Here is a 17,322-nt window from a genome sequence, read left to right as displayed (position 1 = left end):
CCACATATTAGTCTCTATAAATTAGATTGACTAGTCTCTTGCAACTTATGGCAATACTCCCCCTCCAACTTGACATTTTCAGGGTAAAGTTGTACTATTATTTAACAGTTTAGGTCTTTCTGGACTGAGGAGTAGATGAGCCGCTTCACATTCTTTTTGCCCTATCATTTTCTGGGAAGTGGATTTTGCAACATTGTCAGGCTAGGTAACTGTAGGACTGAGGGAGAGGTTGCCTATGGTAAACACAGTTACTAGTAAGTCTTCTTCTCAAAACAACTCACCCAGGTAACAAAACAAAAGCCAAATTATCACATGCTAAACACATCCCACAATAGAATTCTTCAGGTAGGAGCACAAAATCCAAACGTAAACGTCAGGGAAAAGTTAAAGAAATGTCTCAAATGAACTGAAGATCCAAGTGCGCTACCCAAACTTCCTCCATTCAGCTTTAAAGATGCCCTGTGAAGGTTATTTATTTTTAATTGGGTCTATACCCTCCTTCCTTATACTGTTTAAAGGAGAAGATCTGAAAGTGTTTCCTCCCCTACTTAGAAATGCCAGGAATGTAAAATCTGGTTTTCCCTGGTTTCACTGGAGGGCATCTTGGCTGTTTCAGAGCAGGTTCATGGTGCTGAAACTTTAATAATGCCCCCAAAGCCCATTAGTTATTGAAACTGAATGAGAGTTAAGAACCCCAAAAAACAAGAATTCAAAACAAAAATTGACACAGGACTACAAAGCCCTTCCCCTTCTCGATTGCTCAGCTTTCTCTCCCTTGAGTCTTTTAACGTTATTATTATCCAGCTTTTCAAGCAGCATTTTCTAAAGCAGACAAGACCTGAATTTCTAGCATAAAAAAATCCCCCTTTTAGAAACAAAAATCCCATATCTTTCAGGCCTTCTTTACCTATAATAAATAAGCCAAAAAAGTCTCAACCCCTTTTTTTTTCTTTTCAAGTCACCTTTAATTATCAAAATCATGCAGCTAACAACACAAACTTCCAGGTCACTAACTTTGCTAGATGTAATAATATAAGTTAAGGAAGATAAGCTAAGAAAACTAACTTTATAAAGAGTCAGTGAAACCTAAAGCATTAGCAAGTATTAGCGTGGTAGGTCAACAGTATGCAACAGCAAGGCTATACATTCCACGACATTGGGTACATTGCAAACGTTCAGAGATTTCTCAGTCTTGACTCAGAGAAATAGTATGGTCTTGTATGTACTGATCCTAGAAGAAGGAGTGAATGGCATCAGATTAAAAGGATATTGCACATTTAGGCAGCATATGGTCCTGGAATGCTGCTCCAAGCTGGAAGGACTCCGCTAAAAACAGGCATGCAATAGTGGCATAATCTTGATAAATACCATTGGATGTCTGTAAACTATTCATGGTCAAGAAAAATTCAACACAAAAATAAAAAGGAAGAATCTGTATAACAAAGTGCGAATAAGATCCTGGAAAGACCTAAATAAAATCTGTGACTCAAAGAATGGAATTTTTTTGTAATGAGGTCAAAAGCAATTAGGAACCTATATATGTACTTCAACAGCTATTTGGAAAGCAAAGCTTTAAGAAAAACAACTAGCAACAAACACAACCAAGTCAGTCTCTTCCCTTATAATATGACATGGTTTTAATTAAGGAAGAATGTCAGCATGGAGCAGACCTATAAGCTAAGTAGGAAAGAGTGCATTCAAATGTTGAGTGGGGAATAAGGGTTAAGCTTTTTGCTGTAAACTTCACATGTTTTATGTTAATGTAACTGTTTAAGCCCTTGCATTTCTGATGATGTCTCTTGACAGGAAAAGGAGTATTTGTTTTGTCTGACTTTAAATTCTCAGGAAAGCATTGCTAGTACACAAAAAACTGTGTCTATTCTTTATTGTGACCTCTGCCTTCCACAAGGAACAGTTTAGATGCATTTTCCAGAGAATGAAGGTATGAAATTCCCTCTCTTATGGAAAAATCTTACCTGGGTAATCATTCTTGTCTATGTCTGAGTCTCCTCTTAGAGTAAAGCCAAATCCCGCAGGCATGGACTGCGAGGCCCAGGCACCATTAAGAACCTGTGAAGGGTTAGCATTTAACCCATTCCTGTGTCCATTGTAAATGAGCACTTTGCCTCTTCCGTCTTGTCCTGCAAATGGTGCACCGACTGCAATGTCTGCAATAGAGTCAAAAGAGTTGACAACGTTAAAACAAAGACAGAATTAACTCCAACAGGGAAAGTAGACAAGAGGGGCCTGTGTTGTGGGTTAACAAGAGCTGGAGCTTAATCAGTTTTTCTTTATTGCATAGATTCTATTTCAAGACAAATACATAAAAATGTTTAATAGTGCTTTAGTGTTTCAAACTTTCATGCCTATAGTTGTAATGAATTTATTTTCATATGAAAGGGCCTTCACATTGCAATAGATAGGCAACACACGCCTATTATTAATTGCACATTTTCCTTTGTCACGTTTTTATAGCAATCAACAAGATTTAACAAACTGAGACTGAAATAATGGCTAATGTTACATTCATCGGTTTAAACTAAACATACACTGTGTGATGTTCCCTGTTTTCTCCAACACCTAATTAATTAGCAGCAGCTCTTTAAGAAGCTCTGCTTTGCGGCTTGTCCTTTTTCCAGTTAAAAAAAAAATTCAATGACGGCAAAAAAGTACATTGTTAAACAGCCAACTTTACAGCATGCAGAAGGGAAAACAGGAATGAAGTGGAGTAACAGCATAAGATCAGTTTGGTCTGTATGTAAAACACCTTACCATGAAATGGGAAACATCCCCTTTGTTTTCATGACAAATAAAAATAAATAAATACTTTAAAAAACCTGTTGAGGAGTATTTTGGAGAAGAGATCGATACAGAATAATAGCCCCACAGGGAATGCAAAGCTGTAATTCACTCAAGGGACTCTCTGGATGTCATAAACCAGGAGAATAAGCTGGAGTAGTTCATGAAATTGCAGATCTCTGAAAGAGAATTTATTCTATTAACTGATGTAGGGCCATATGCTATTTAGAATTTATACCCATTATGGATAACAAACCCTCCCTTGCTATTTTTCAGGTACAAAAATCAAAGAAACAGCCATGATGACTAAGTAGACTGCGTGAGTTTATCTGCTAAAAGACAATAACCAAGATTTTCAAAATGACAAGAGATTTTGGGTGCTTAGCTTAAGTTTCTTTGAGAGGACTGAGCACCTGTCCACTGACGATCAGGCCCCTTTAAAGTGTGTCGAGCTAGAACCCCAAATCACTAATCACTTAAAAAGCCTTGGCCAGTGGATGGAGAAAACAAAGTCCGATGAAAGACTTGAGGATGAAAGACTTGAGGACAGATTTTGAAAGGTATTTAGGCACCTAAAAATGTAGCTAAGCACTTAGTGGAATTTACAAATGCCCTTAAGTGCCCAGTTTCCACAAGTTAATGGGAGTTAGGCACTTTTGACAAGAGATCCTCACAATTGCTTCAGCTGGGACTATGAGCAAGATACTCTACCTCTCTGAACCTCAATCAGCTCATGTACACAACTGGGGAAGAAGGAGAACACCTCCTTTTAAACTGGTGCTGTATCGAATCAAATTTATTTATAAAAACATCATATTACATTTTAATACATATTATTATGAGCTGAGTTCAAACCTCTTTAAGCCTGTTGTGTGAATGAGTTCTCCATTTAAGCCAGCTGTAAGAGAGTTAAGGAGAAATACCCCAAACAAAGCCTAATAGTGTCTATCCAGAGAGTAGCACTAAGAAGGCAAAGGGATGGGTGTGTGGGGTGGAGAGAATTGACAGAAAAGAAGGGCTTGCCTACACTTAAAACATTAAAGCAGCAAAGCTGCACCACTGCAGCTGCGTGGCGGTAGTGCTTCAGTGTAGACTAGCTATGCCGATGAGAGGGGTTCTTCCATAGACGTAGGTAATCCACCTCTCTGAGGGTACGTCTACATTATGGGATTATTCCGATTTTACATAAACCGGTTTTGTAAAACAGATTGTATAAAGTCGAGTGCACGCGGCCACACTAAGAACATTAATTCGGCGGCGTACGTCCATGGTCCGAGGCTAGCGTCGATTTCCGGAGTGTTGCACTGTGGGTAGCTATTCTGTAGCTATCCCATAGTTCCCGCAGTCGCCCCCATCTCTTGGAAATCTGGGTTGAGATCCCAGTGCCTGATGGGGCAAAAATCATTGTCACGGGTGATTCTGAGTAAATGTCGTCACTCATTTCTTCCTCTGGGAAAACAATGGCAGACAATCATTCCAGTCCTTTTTCCCTGGATTGCCCTGGCAGACGCCATAGCAGGGCAACCATGGAGCCCATTTTTCAGCTTTTTTTTTTTTTTTTTACTGTCACCGTATGTGTACTGATGCGCTACAGAGCGTTACTGCAGCGCTACACAGCAGCATTGTTTGCTTTTGCATGATAGCAGAGACGGTTATAGTCGTTCGTCGTCTGCTGCCATTGTAAATTGCAGTAAGGGACGGTTATCTGTCGTTCTGTACTGTCTGCTGCTATCATGGGTGCCCCTGGCTGAGACTGGCCGGGGTGACAGACAAATGGAATGCCCTGAGTCAATCCTTCCTTTATGTTTTAAAAGAGTCAGTCCTGCTCAGAATAGGGCAAGTGTTTTAGAGAACAGGTATCAGAGAGCACAGGTGCTCTTGTCAGATCCGCAGAAATCATGACTACATGCCATTCACAGGGGGGTGGCCCCGAACAACCCACCTTGCTTCCCTCTCACCAACCTTCCGGGCTTCACGGACGTGTCCCCATTGTTCCATGAATTATAGATCGAATAAGGAACGTGATTTGTTAGTGAGATAAAATGAGGGAGGCAGCCTCCCTGGTGCGATGATAGTCCGGCGAACATAAGCGTGTGGGGGAAGGGGTCCAGCATCTGCTGCTGATGTCAGTAGACCAATCTTTTCTTCTACAAGGAAGGCGGGGCTGATGAGCTCAGCCCCAGTTGCTATGATGAGGACGGTCCAGCCGGTTCTGTCCATCTACTGGGAATGCCAGGAAATCATTCTATTTTTACCAGGCGCCTCAGCCAGCGTCACTGAGGCAGCCGAGGAGCCTACGGGCTGATGGTGACGACAGCTAGCAGTCCATATTGGACCGTCTTTTGCCGCGGTTGGCCCCTAACCAGGGAGGAGAGAACGGATATTCTCTTCACTGCTGCGCCATTCGCTTACCATCAGAATGGAGAATAGGTGACATTGAAAAAAGTCAAGAAATGATTTCTTTCCCTTTTCTTTCAAGTGGGGGGGGGGAGGGAGTAAATGATGAGCTATACCCTGAACCATGCTGGACAGTGTGTCTTGACTACAGCACTGGGAGCTCCCAGAATGCATAGTTTTACAGACTGCTGTGGACTGTGGCAAGCTGGAGTCGTCATACCTCCCTACCTCATGAGCGTCCATTTGATTCTTTGGCTTTCGTTATTGCTTGTCCGCAGCACTGTGACTGGAATTTTTTTCAACGCTTTTGATTTCGTTTCGGTACGAGCTTGATAACAACAGATTTGTCCCCACCGTCCGATCAGATCAGGTATCTCCTGTACGGTCCATGCTGGAGTCTTTTTGGATTGGGACTGCAGCCACCCGCTGATCAGAGTTTCCACGTCTGGGCAAAAACAGAATGTAATTCAAATTCGCGGGGCCTTTTCTGTGTTACCTGGCCACGGCATCCGAGTTCCATCGTGCTGTCGCGGGGTCACAGGTGCACAGTGGTGGCACTGTGGGATACTGCCCGGAGGCCAATACCGTCGATTTGCGGCCACACTAACCCTAATCCAATATGGTAATACCGATTTTAGCGCTACTCCTCTCGTTGGGGAGGAGTACAGAAAACGATTTAAAGAGCATTTTATATTGATATAAAGGGCCTCGTAGTGTGGACAGGTGCGAAGTTAAATCGGTTTAACGCTGCTAAAATCGGTTTAAACGCATAGTGTAGACCAGGCCTGAGAGGCAGTAGCTAGATCGATGGAAGACTTCTTCTGTTGATCTAGCACTGTCTATATGGGGACTTAGGTCAATGCCACAGCGCCACTCAGGGATGTGGATTTTTCATGGCCCTTTCTGACATAGTGAAATCATCCTAATTACCTAGGGCGACCAGGCCTAAAAACAGACTGAGACAGAGAGACAGACTGAAGGAGCACTGAAAGCATGTGGCTGACCCTGGAAGAAACCTGGGGAGAGGTTTTTGGGTCGGGGTGCTGGTGGAAAGGCTGCTCTTGAAGCTGTGAGCAAAAGAACCTATTTCCTGTTATTTGACTCCCTCTGCATTCAGATACACAGGACTTTGTACATTCTTTGTAAATAAACAAAACTGCTTCAAAGAAATACCTATCACCATTTTCTGCTCCCAACTGGAACACCCACAGGGATCCAAACTTTGACTAGCCGTTCGGGTCAAAAAGGGGCAATTCTGCTCTGAGCAGTGGGGTCTAGTTTCCAAGAGAGAGAGTGTGAGCTGGTATTCCTATTGAATCGAGACAGAACAAATATTGGAAGTGCTTGCAGAAATCAGAAGTGGCCAGTAGGATTTAATACAAGAACTAAACCAAAAGCTGGAGGTTTTGCAGGAAGAGCTCAAGAGATGATTGCAAACTGAGATGAGATCTCTATTGGAGCAGTAGCAACTACCGAGTGCCTGGACAGAATGGGGAAACCTGCACAGGCTTAAAAGGTAAAAGAGATTGATGAGGTGATCAGCAACCTGACTGCCATTTGTGGTGTTTTGGGGGATAACCCAGACCAATAAGAGGTTCTGTCACCACCTGCCCTGTAACCAGGGGTGCTCATATGCTATACAGCTTTGGTTCAGACCCAACATAGTAGCCTGCCCACAAGCACAAGGTCTCACTCTGGCTTCCACCAGCCGAGTTACTCCTTGCAAGGTGACCCCAACAGTCCTTCCAGTCTCAAGTCTCCCCAAGTCCATCCACCCAAGTTCTTAACTACTAGACTCTTGACCTTTTTCTCTCTGGCTTGTCATCCCCAAAGGTGTGAAGTGAGCCCCCCCCCCAGGCACTAGCTTCCTTTGGGTGACACACTCCACATAGATTGCACAACAGAGATGGGTTTGGGGTAAAAATAAACAAAAAGTTTATTTAATAGAAAAATTGCAGCTTCAAATATGAAATTGTAAGGGGAAACACACACATACAAGTTACACAGAAAATAAACAAAGATGCAACCACAGGCTTTACACTTGCAAATTAGATTACAGTCCCTATTCCAATACAAGTCACCTATTGCCTTAGAACGGTTTCCCGTCATGCCCCCTGTCAAGGGATTCAGCATTTCACAGACAGCTCCTGCTAAGTGACTGTTCCTCAGTTTCAGTTTCTGAAAACCTTTCACTTCAAACCACTTCCATTTTTTCAGGAGTTTTTTCTTTCTGTCACTACAAAGATTCAAAGTGGGGATATCCTGTTGTCTTAATGTCTTTTAAAAAGTGGAAGTCAAATCCTAGTGAGGTAAATAGAAAGGAGCATAAACACTGCCAAATTAAGTGTAAAAATGTAATAAGAAAAGTCAGAAAGGAGTTTGAAGAACAGCTAGCCAAAAACTCCAAAGGTAATAACAAAATGTTTTTTACGTACATCAGAAGCAGGAAGCCCGCTAAACAACCAGTGGGGCCCCTGGATGATTGAGATACAAAAGGAGAGCTTAAAGACGATAAAGTCATTGCAGAGAAACTAAATGGATTCTTTGCTTGTCTTCACGGCTGAGGACGTTATGGAGATTCCCAAACCTCAGCCAGCTTTTGTAGGTGACAAATCTGAGGAACTGTCACAGATTGACGTGTCACTAGAGGAAGTTTTGGAATTAATTGATAAACTCAACATAAACAAGTCACTGGGACCAGATGGCATTCACCCAAGAGTTCTGAAAGAACTATTAACTATGGTTTGTAACCTGTCCTTTAAATCGGCTTCTGTACCCAATGACTGGAAGATAGCTAATGTAACACCAATATTTTAAAAGGGCTCTAGAGGTGATCCTGGCAATTACAGACCAGTAAGTCCAACATCAGTATCGGGCAAATCAGTTGAAACAACAGTAACGAATAAAATTGTCAGACACATAGAAGAACATAAATTGTTGGGCAAAAGTCAACATGGTTTCTATTGTTTGTAAAGGCCACAACTACTGTTGTAAAGGGAAATCATGTCTTACTAATCTATTAGAGTTTTTTGAAGGGGTAAACAAAAATGTGGACAAGGGGGATCCAGTGGACACAGCGTACTTAGATTTCCAGAAAGCCTTTGACAAGGTCCCTCACCAAAGGCTGTCACGGGATAAAAGGGAAGGTCCTTTCATGGACTGAGAACTGGTTAAAAGACAGGGAACAAAGGGTAGGAATTAATGGTAAATTGTCAGAATGGAGAGGGGTAACTAGTGGTGTTCCCCAAGGGTTAGTCCTAGGACCAATCCTATTCAACTTATTCTTAAATGATCTGGAGAAAGGGGTAAACAGTGAGGTGGCAAAGTTTGCAGATAATACTAAACTACTCAAGATAGTTAAAACCAAAGCAGATTGTGAAGAACTTCAAAAAGATCTCACAAAACTAAGCGATTGGGCAACAAAATGGCAAATGAAATTTAATGTGAATAAATATAAAGTAATGCACATTGGAAAAAATAATCCCAACTATACATACAAGATGATGGGGGCTAATTTAACTACAATGAATCAGGAAAAAGATCTTGGAGTTATCGTGGACTGTTCTCTGAAGACGTTCACTCAGTGTGCAGTGGTCAAAAAAGCAAACAGGATGTTAGGAATCATTAAAAAGGGAATAGAGAATAAGACAGAGAATATATTATTGTCCTTCTATAAATCGATGGTACGCCCACATCTTGAATACTGTGTACAGATGTGGTCTCCTCATCTCAAAAAAGATATACTGGCACTAGAAAAGGTTCAGAGAAGGGAAACTAAAATTATTAGGGGTTTGGAACGGGTCCCATATGAGGAGAGATTAAAGAGGCTGGGGATTTTCAGCTTGGAAAAGAAGAGACTAAAGGGCAATATGATAGAGGTATATAAAATCATGAGTGATGTGGAGAAAGTAGATAAGGAAAAGTTATTTACTTATTCCCATAATACAAGAACTAGGGGCCACCAAATGAAATTAATGAGCAGCAGGTTTAAAACAAATAAAAGGAAGTTTTTCTTCACACAGCACACAGTTAACTTATGGAACTCCTTGCCTGAGAAGGCTGTGAAGGCTAGGACTATAACAGCATTTAAAAGATAACTGGATAAATTCATGGAGATTAAGTTAATTAATGGCTATTAGCCAGGATGGGTAAGGAACAGTGTCCCTAGCCTCTGTTTGTCAGAGGGTGGAGATGGATGGCAGGAGAGAGATCACTTGATCATTGCCTGTTAGGTTCACTCCCTCTGGGGCAACTGGCATTGGCCACTGTGGTAGACAGGATACTGGGCTAGATGGACCTTTGGTCTGACCCCGTACGACCGTTCTTATGATCTTCCCATTAACTTTAATGGCCCATTGTTGCTTTTTCCTGGGTTTACAATGGATTATTACTTGTTCCTGGTTTTGTGCCCCGCGCTCCTGCAAGGTGCATTTGACATTGTAATACAGGTTATGAGAAGAGTGTCTGTCTGTCTCTCACCACAGTCTATAAACATATCTCATAATGACTATCAAGTTACAAGCTTTCATAAAAGACCTTACTGAACATATTTCTGTACACAGTAACATTGGATACAATCAATTGATTATTCTTTGGGGTTCAGATCCCTCTGTTCTCTCATTGGGTTGTCTGGACCCTGATTGTCACACCATTAGCCATGAGTTTTTCCACAATATAGCAGAGAGAAAGCAAGCTTTAGCTAATCTGGAACTTGCGGCAAGGATTTACTGAACTAAAAATTCAGCTCCAGAAGGAAATCAAAGGGTCACTGACCACAGTAGAAGGCTGTTGAGACACTGAGCCAGCCAAAGGACTTGGGTAAGACCAGACATTTACAACAGTTTTCTATCCTGTTCATAACTAGAGAGAGGTCGGGACCAGTGACGCAAAACCTCACTATCTCTGTGGGCAAAACTCCGTGGAAGGCTTATTTGTGTCGATTCAATATTCTAGTTCAGATAAATAGCTGGGAAAAGGGACAGAAAGGGGGTTTATTAGCAGCCAGCTTGGGTGGCCCAACTCTGATGGTGCTGCAGAACTTATCTCCAGAAAAGACTAGGGTATCCAAACCTGATTCAAGACCTTGAGATGTGGCTTGGAGCTAGACATCAATCTGAGCTGACCAGGGCACAGCTAAGGGCTAGAAGAAGTGGGAAAGAAGAAACACCACCTGAACTGGCAGGGGACCTGTAAAGACTCATGTTCCTGGTATATCCAGATACATCCGAGACCTTCCAGAATAGATAGTCTATACATTGGTCCATTGCCAAACAGCTGGACATACACTTGCAGATCAAGATCAATGAAAGGAGGCCAAAGATGCTCTGAGAGGCTGTGAGATTTGCTACAGAACTTGAATCTCTGCTTGCAGCAGTTCAGGAAGCAACTGCAATTCAGGATGATGGAAGATGATCACTATAATTCCTGTAAATACAGCTCTGTGTCCAATATGTATGCTAGGAGGGAATCTAATCTGGTTCATGACCACATTGAATGACTGGAACCAATGACAGGTGGTTTGTAGAACAAGGGAAATTGGCAATAATGCAAAAATTAAAGAGAACAGTTCAGATAAATGCTCATACTGTGACAAAACTGGTCATAAAAAGGATTGTTATACATTTAAGGCAGGTCAGAACAGACTGTCACAAGTATCCAGTGAAAACCTTTCTGGGAAATGGTGGGACACCAAGCTGAGGGGAAATGTTTGGAGGAACAATGATCATCTTCACAGTTTTTGTTTAGATCTGGGCAGTTAAAAAATAGTAACTGGAGTTTGGCTATTGAGTGTGTAATAGCATCTGTGATGTGTACAGGAATCATTGACACATGACATAACAGTTATGAGACCAGACACACTAAAAAGGCTGCGGAATAGGGAATCCAAAACTGAACAACTTAAATTGGTCTGAAATGGAAATGGCACCTGTTCAAAACCTGGGAAGTTGGGTTTGAAGATGACACCTCTGAAATTTGAGCTGGGTGGCTGAACTAGTGGATGAGCTCGTAATTGGAGTGGATTTCATTATGGCTAACAACTGTATAGTCAATAACAGGAAAGGTGTCTTACAAATTCAATCTGTTGAAATGACCTTTAAAAATATGGCCCAGGTGAGATAAATGGCTTATAGGCCTCCACCATAGCTCTGGTTAAGAAAAGAGTTGGCAACACAAGATTCTGTCTGGAATATAGAAAACTAAATGAAATCACTTGAAAAGGATTCTTATCTATTACCATGGACAGATGATACCCCAGATGCTTTAGCACATTGTCTGGTTTTTCACACTGGATCTTAATAGTTGTTATTGGCAAGTCGAAGTGGATGCAAAAGACAAGGGGAAAACTGCTTTCGCAGCAGGATAACACTTGTGGCCATTTAAAGTGTTGGTTTTGACTTGTGTTTGACACCTTAGAGAGGATAACGGGGGGGTATTACATGACATGCCCCTCTCAGCCTGTCTATTTTATCCTGGTGCATGTTAAAACATTTGAACAGGAACTAAAACATTTTAAAATGGTCTGGGATAAGATGAAGGCAGCCAATTTGAAACTGAACCCAAAGAAACATGAGTTGTTTCAAAAAGAGGTAATCCACCTTAGGTATACAATTAGTGAGGAGGAAATTTTCACTGACAAAAAGAAAATTGAGGTTGTACAGAGCTGGCCAACTTCCCAAACACTCACATGTGCAGAGTTTTATAAGGCTCTGTTCCTACTACAGAAGGTTCATTTGTGGGTTTGCCATTATTGCAAAATCATGGCATAGGTTGGGTGAGAAAGGGGAACCATTTCAATGGTCAGCAGAGTACAATGTGGGATAAGGATCTAATAACTGCTGTTTTCTTGGCCTATCCGTGTTTCAAAACCCCTTTCATACTGGACACAGATGCTATTGCTCATGCTTTGAGGGAAGTATCGACAAAAGAACACAAGGGAATTGAGACAGTCACAGCTTATTATAGCAAAAGTCTAAGTTTTCCTGAGAGAAATTATTGCACCACCTGAAAGGAACTCCTAGGAGTGATTCAATCTATACAATATTTTCATTACTATTTGTATGGGAGGAAGTATGTGGTCAGGGCAGACCATGCTTCCCTGTAATGGCTCTTTAGATTCAGAAATCCTGAGGGAGAGCTACCAGCTTGCCATAGCAGTGCTATGATTTCACAATTACACGCAGGCCTGGCCATAAGCATGGCAGTGTGGATGCCTTGTCTGCAAACAATGCCTTAAGCAGGACAGCAAGGAATTAGTTGCTCAAGGGGAGTGTGCCTTCCTTCCTCTAATTCGCATTAGCGCTCATGTTCTTGGTTCATCTTTGAACAAGGGGGCTGGGGCTGCAAGAATGGTCCCTACAGCAACTAAAGTCTTCCCAACAAGAGGGTCCTGATTTCAGGATACTGTGTGACTGGAAAATCAAATGGCAAAAACAGCCACCCTGGAATGTAATGTCACCTCACAACACCACAGTAATAGCTTCCTGGTCACAATGGGAAAGCTTGGAATTTAGAGTTGAAATATTGCATAGGAAATGGGAAAAACCGAGGGTGGGGGATGGGTACAGGTACCAGCTACTGTCCCAAATACACTAAAAAAGGAGTGCCTGAGGTTATGTTGCGGATCTTAAAATTGCTGGACATTTTGGGGTTGCAAATAATTTTATCCAAGTTGAATTTCTATTGGGTAAAATGCAAGCAGGATTGTTAGTATATAGGTCTCTTTGTTAGCCTGGGACAGAATTTTGGGTTGGACTTTTTGATACTCTTATACTAAAATGTGTAAATAAGGGACAAAGACACTGTGATGTTGCTTCTGCCTAGTCGGCTGAATTTGTTAGTATGATGGGAACAGATAAGGGCAGTTAAAGTGTTACTTGAGAGCACTCTTAGGATTGCCTCAACCCCTATCTCAAGGCAAAGTCAAGTGACCAGTTGGGAGGAGCAAAAGGGCTTGTGGGGGAGGTATAAAACAATAAAAGACCAAAGAAATGCCCATCCCTGACCTGAGCACAAACTTACTCCTTAACCCTCCCATGGGGTACAAAAGGGGTGGGATGAAGACGTCAGACCCAAAATGGAGCAAAACCCTAAGTTGTAAGGGGTGGGACTGTGGGTGTGCATTGCAGGTATATTTGGGCCTGCTAAGGAGGAGGAAGTGGGAATAGGGGAAATGGAGACTGGGGAATAGGGAATGGGGAACAGGGACACAGGCAAGGCTCTGCAGCGTCGGAGCTGGGAAGGGGAACATGGGGTACATGCTCTGCCATGTCAGAGCTGGGAATGGAACACTGGGAAACAGACTCTGATGGTGTGTAGAGCTATGGATATGTTTGCTTGGAACTAACCCCAATAAACATCACATTGCCTGCACTTTGGACTTCTGGTCTTTTGCTTTCTGTCCGCGAGACAAGAACCGGTGAGGGGGTGAAGAGAAAGCCCTCTGACAAGGATGTAGAAAGCTGGTGCAGGAAATGTGATGCTTGCATTGCAAAGTCTCCTCCTAAACCTGGGAGAACCCGCTTGCAACAGTATCCTGTGGGGACACCAGTGAAGCTCATTGCTGTTGATGTTCTTGGGCCAGGGCCTGAGACAGAGGCTGGCAAGTAGTAGTTGTTGGTAGCTATGGACTAATTCACAAAATAGCCTATGGCTTTCCAAGCAGAAATCAATAGGTTGTGGCAGTGATAGGGTTCTAGTGAATGAATTATTCACTAAATTTAGAGTCCCAGGTGAGTTACGAACAGATCAAGGGAGAAATCTTGAATCAAAAGTGTTTCCACAGATTTGTGAGATTCTAGACATACACAAAACTCTCACCCAACACAGCACATCCACAATCTGAAGGGATGGTGGAAAATTCAATAGGACTTTGGGTAGTCAGTTGGCTACCTTTGTTGAACAGCACCAAAGGGGCTGGGAGTATCATATCCCATTCCTTTTGATGGCTTATAGAACAGTAGTCAATGAGAGTGCAAAGTCTACCCCCTGTTTGAGTATGAGCTAAGTATCCCAAAAAACCTCTTGTAGAGAGTTCCTGAAGAAGAACAAAGTCGACTGGGTTAAAAAGGGGGAACAGTATTAAAGTGTTAATGTACGTTCAGCGTTAGCATTGATGTCAATGGGACTATTCATTTAAGTTTAACAGGCTATGGCCCTTAATTTCCTCTTTTTAGGATTGGTCAATGTGTCAGGAATTCAGCTGGCTCTTAGCATGGTTGCCTAGCAACCCAATGAGCTCGTCTGGGCCCAATAAACCTTCACTAAGTGACTGTGCTCCCTGATGGGGCAGAAGGGTCAATAGGTCACCATTTAAGTACCAACAGCAGCACAGTGGCAGCTCAATGCATTCTATGCCTGAAGCTGTGCCAGATCTGCTTCCTGTCCATCCCTTGCTCCCCCCCATGCCTGCTCTGCTCCGCTCCAGGCCTACTCACTGCCTGCCCCTGAATCCCCTGACTCTCATCACTGGCTTGTCTCATGACCATGACTCCGGCTCTCCCCTTTGATTCTGCTCTGAACACTACTCCAGACTCCTACTCCAATCACTAGGTCACACACAGAGAGATTCTCATCACTTTCAATAGCACATTTACATGTTAAAAGTGGAAGGGTTGCAGAAAAACAAAACGTACATTGTTTTATTTGGCTTTTTTTCGCAAGCATCTTCTAACTCCTGTAGTTCTCTTCAAGAACTGGGAAGAAAGCCATCTTCATACCCGAAGTACCATCATATTTAGTACATAGGCAATTTGCTTGAACCATATAATATATAACATATAATATATAAATTAAGTACCATTATAGCCATCCTGGTTGAGATCTCCAAGACGTGCGATGGCACTGCCGAATCTACCAAACACTTCAGTGCCCGACAGTATCTGTGCGTCTCGGAAGTAGAAAGCACTTTCCTGCAAGTACAGGTAAACTTGCCCAACTTCCTTAGGTTGACTCTCAAATTCACGCTCCATGAAGAGGGGGGCACCAACTAGGATGTCATCTAAACTAGAGGAATAAAAACAAAACCAAATGTCAATGGGAAATTCAGCCAAATGGCATGATTCTGGAAGAAGTGAGAAAGCAGTAGAAATAGCCTCACAATGTGTGATTCAGAGATATAAACCAATAACATCAAATGGGTACGTGGGGCCTGATTGAAAGCCGGCTGCAGTTAACAGGAAAACTCACGTTGACTTCAGTGAGACAAAGTGGGTGAGAGGAGAATATCTATTGAACAAACTTCTTTTGGTGAGAGAGACAAGCTTTCAAGCAACATTGACTTCAGTGGCAGGCTCACAGCATGGAAATCCTCTGTTACTGTGAAACGCTATTATAACCTGACTGTAATATATTTAATTTTGGCAATGGTATTTCTTTGTCATGCCAATAAACTTTACTTAATTGAGAGCAGAGCTTTTTCTACCTTGAGCCTGAAATGATCTCTGAAAATCCTTCCCAGTAAGGAACCAACACAATGAGAGACACACAACAAATTCTAATATGTCTTAACTCTTATGTAAAAAGCATATAAAGTTTAGAAGGAGTCAAACCAACAGGGCTCTATACAAATGTAATATGGCTGTATAGATAATATTCTAAATCATATAGAATATAACAGAGAGTGGGATCTTTTCTATGCTTTTAACCACTATATAGAAGTGAAATTTTATAAGTTGCTTCAAAACTCCTATAGAAATATTATTTTCTATAAATTCAATAGAACTTCTCCATAAGGAAAACTGTAATTTAAAATGTAAAGTTACATTTATTTGGTTCTTCCATTGTTTTAAATATTAGATACTGTCCTATGCTACGCATATCCTGAAAAGGAAGGAAGCAGATGCTGAATGAACAAACAAATATTAAAACTGTCGGGTTTTTTCCCCTCACTAAAAAAACCCAAATCTTTCTCTTTTTATGAAAGACGCTAGTGGTTTGGACAGCATGTTAGTTGAAATTGCTGACTGCCACAAAAAGAGAACATGCTGTTTGTGTTCCATGAATTTTACCAATTGTTTTACAGTTATTTAGCATACACTATATATTACACAGTAGCTCTATCATCCTCCTAGCATTCATTATTGTTATTATTTTATTACAGTACAGTATAGAGACCCCCACTGAGATCAGGACTCAGCTGTGTTAAGTGCAGTTTAAATCAGTTAGTAAGAAATGGTCCATGCTCCAAAATCTTACAATCTAACCAGAGAAGAGAGAAAAAGGGAAGGGGAAGAGAAAGGAGGTATAATTATCCCCATTTTACATAGGGGAACTGAGGCACAGAGAAAATAAGAGACAGGTTTTTAAAGGGTCAGATAGGCACCTAGTGGGATTTTCAAAAGCACTTACATGTCTAACTCTCAATGGGAGTTGTGTACCTCGGCACTTCTGAAAATCTCACTTGGTGCATATGAGTATCCGTAGATGCATAAACATCTTTAAAAAGGTGAGCCTCAGTGACTTGCCTAAGGGCATACTGAAAGACCATGGCAACGTCAGAAATTGAAGCCACATCTTCTGAGTCTCAGTCTAGTATCTTTACTGTAGGACCAATCCTTTGTAAATTAGTGTTGTAAGTGACAAGGTGAATTTTCAATACATGATGTCTTGTGGCTCTCCTGCCCTGCCCCTGGGGTGACTTGTGCCCTGGGGCCAATAAAAGGAGCAGTCCTTGTACTTGAAAGATAGGTCCATCAATGGCTATTAGCCAGGATGAGCAGGGACAGTGTCCCTAGGCTCTGTTTGCCAAAAGCTGAGAATGAGTGACAGGGGATGGATCACTTGATGATTTCCTGTTCTGTTCTTTCCCTCTGGGGCATCTGGCATTGGCCGCTGTTGGAAGACAGGATACTGGGCTAGATGGACCTTTGGTCTGACCCAGTAAGGCCATTCCCCTGAGCAAAAGAACTGCTGTTGCATCTGGCATTGCATAGGGAACACAAGTGAAAAGCTTGCAAACTGAGCCTTCCCCATACACACCCACCAGTGCTAGGGACAAATACAATCTGACCCTTAGAAATCTAGTTGGAAGGGGATGGGAAACCCTTCAAAGGGAGAGCCAAGAACCATGTGTTGTAAACAAATATAGTCACCTAGATTACTACTAACAACTTAGATTACTTACAATGA

The 17,322-nt window shown here is 42.0% G+C and overlaps 1 protein-coding gene across 1 annotated transcript in view; it reads right to left on the bottom strand.

Annotated features, from left to right (window-relative positions):
• Nucleotides 1–17,322, bottom strand: part of ITGA8 (integrin subunit alpha 8) — a 185,851-nt gene that overhangs the window by 115,314 nt on the left and 53,215 nt on the right. Inside the window, exons 12-13 of the mRNA XM_032802185.2 lie at nt 14,993–15,198; nt 1,977–2,168 (exon numbers count right to left, since the gene is read on the bottom strand). Coding sequence (XP_032658076.2) covers nt 1,977–2,168; nt 14,993–15,198 — 398 coding nt within the window. The remainder of the gene's footprint in view (nt 1–1,976; nt 2,169–14,992; nt 15,199–17,322) is intronic.

This window comes from Chelonoidis abingdonii, chromosome 2, assembly GCF_003597395.2.
Source record: "Chelonoidis abingdonii isolate Lonesome George chromosome 2, CheloAbing_2.0, whole genome shotgun sequence".
Classification (NCBI taxonomy): Eukaryota; Metazoa; Chordata; order Testudines; family Testudinidae; genus Chelonoidis; species Chelonoidis abingdonii.
Note: the sequence above shows the minus strand (reverse complement) of the source record. Positions and strands in the feature narration are given on the sequence as shown.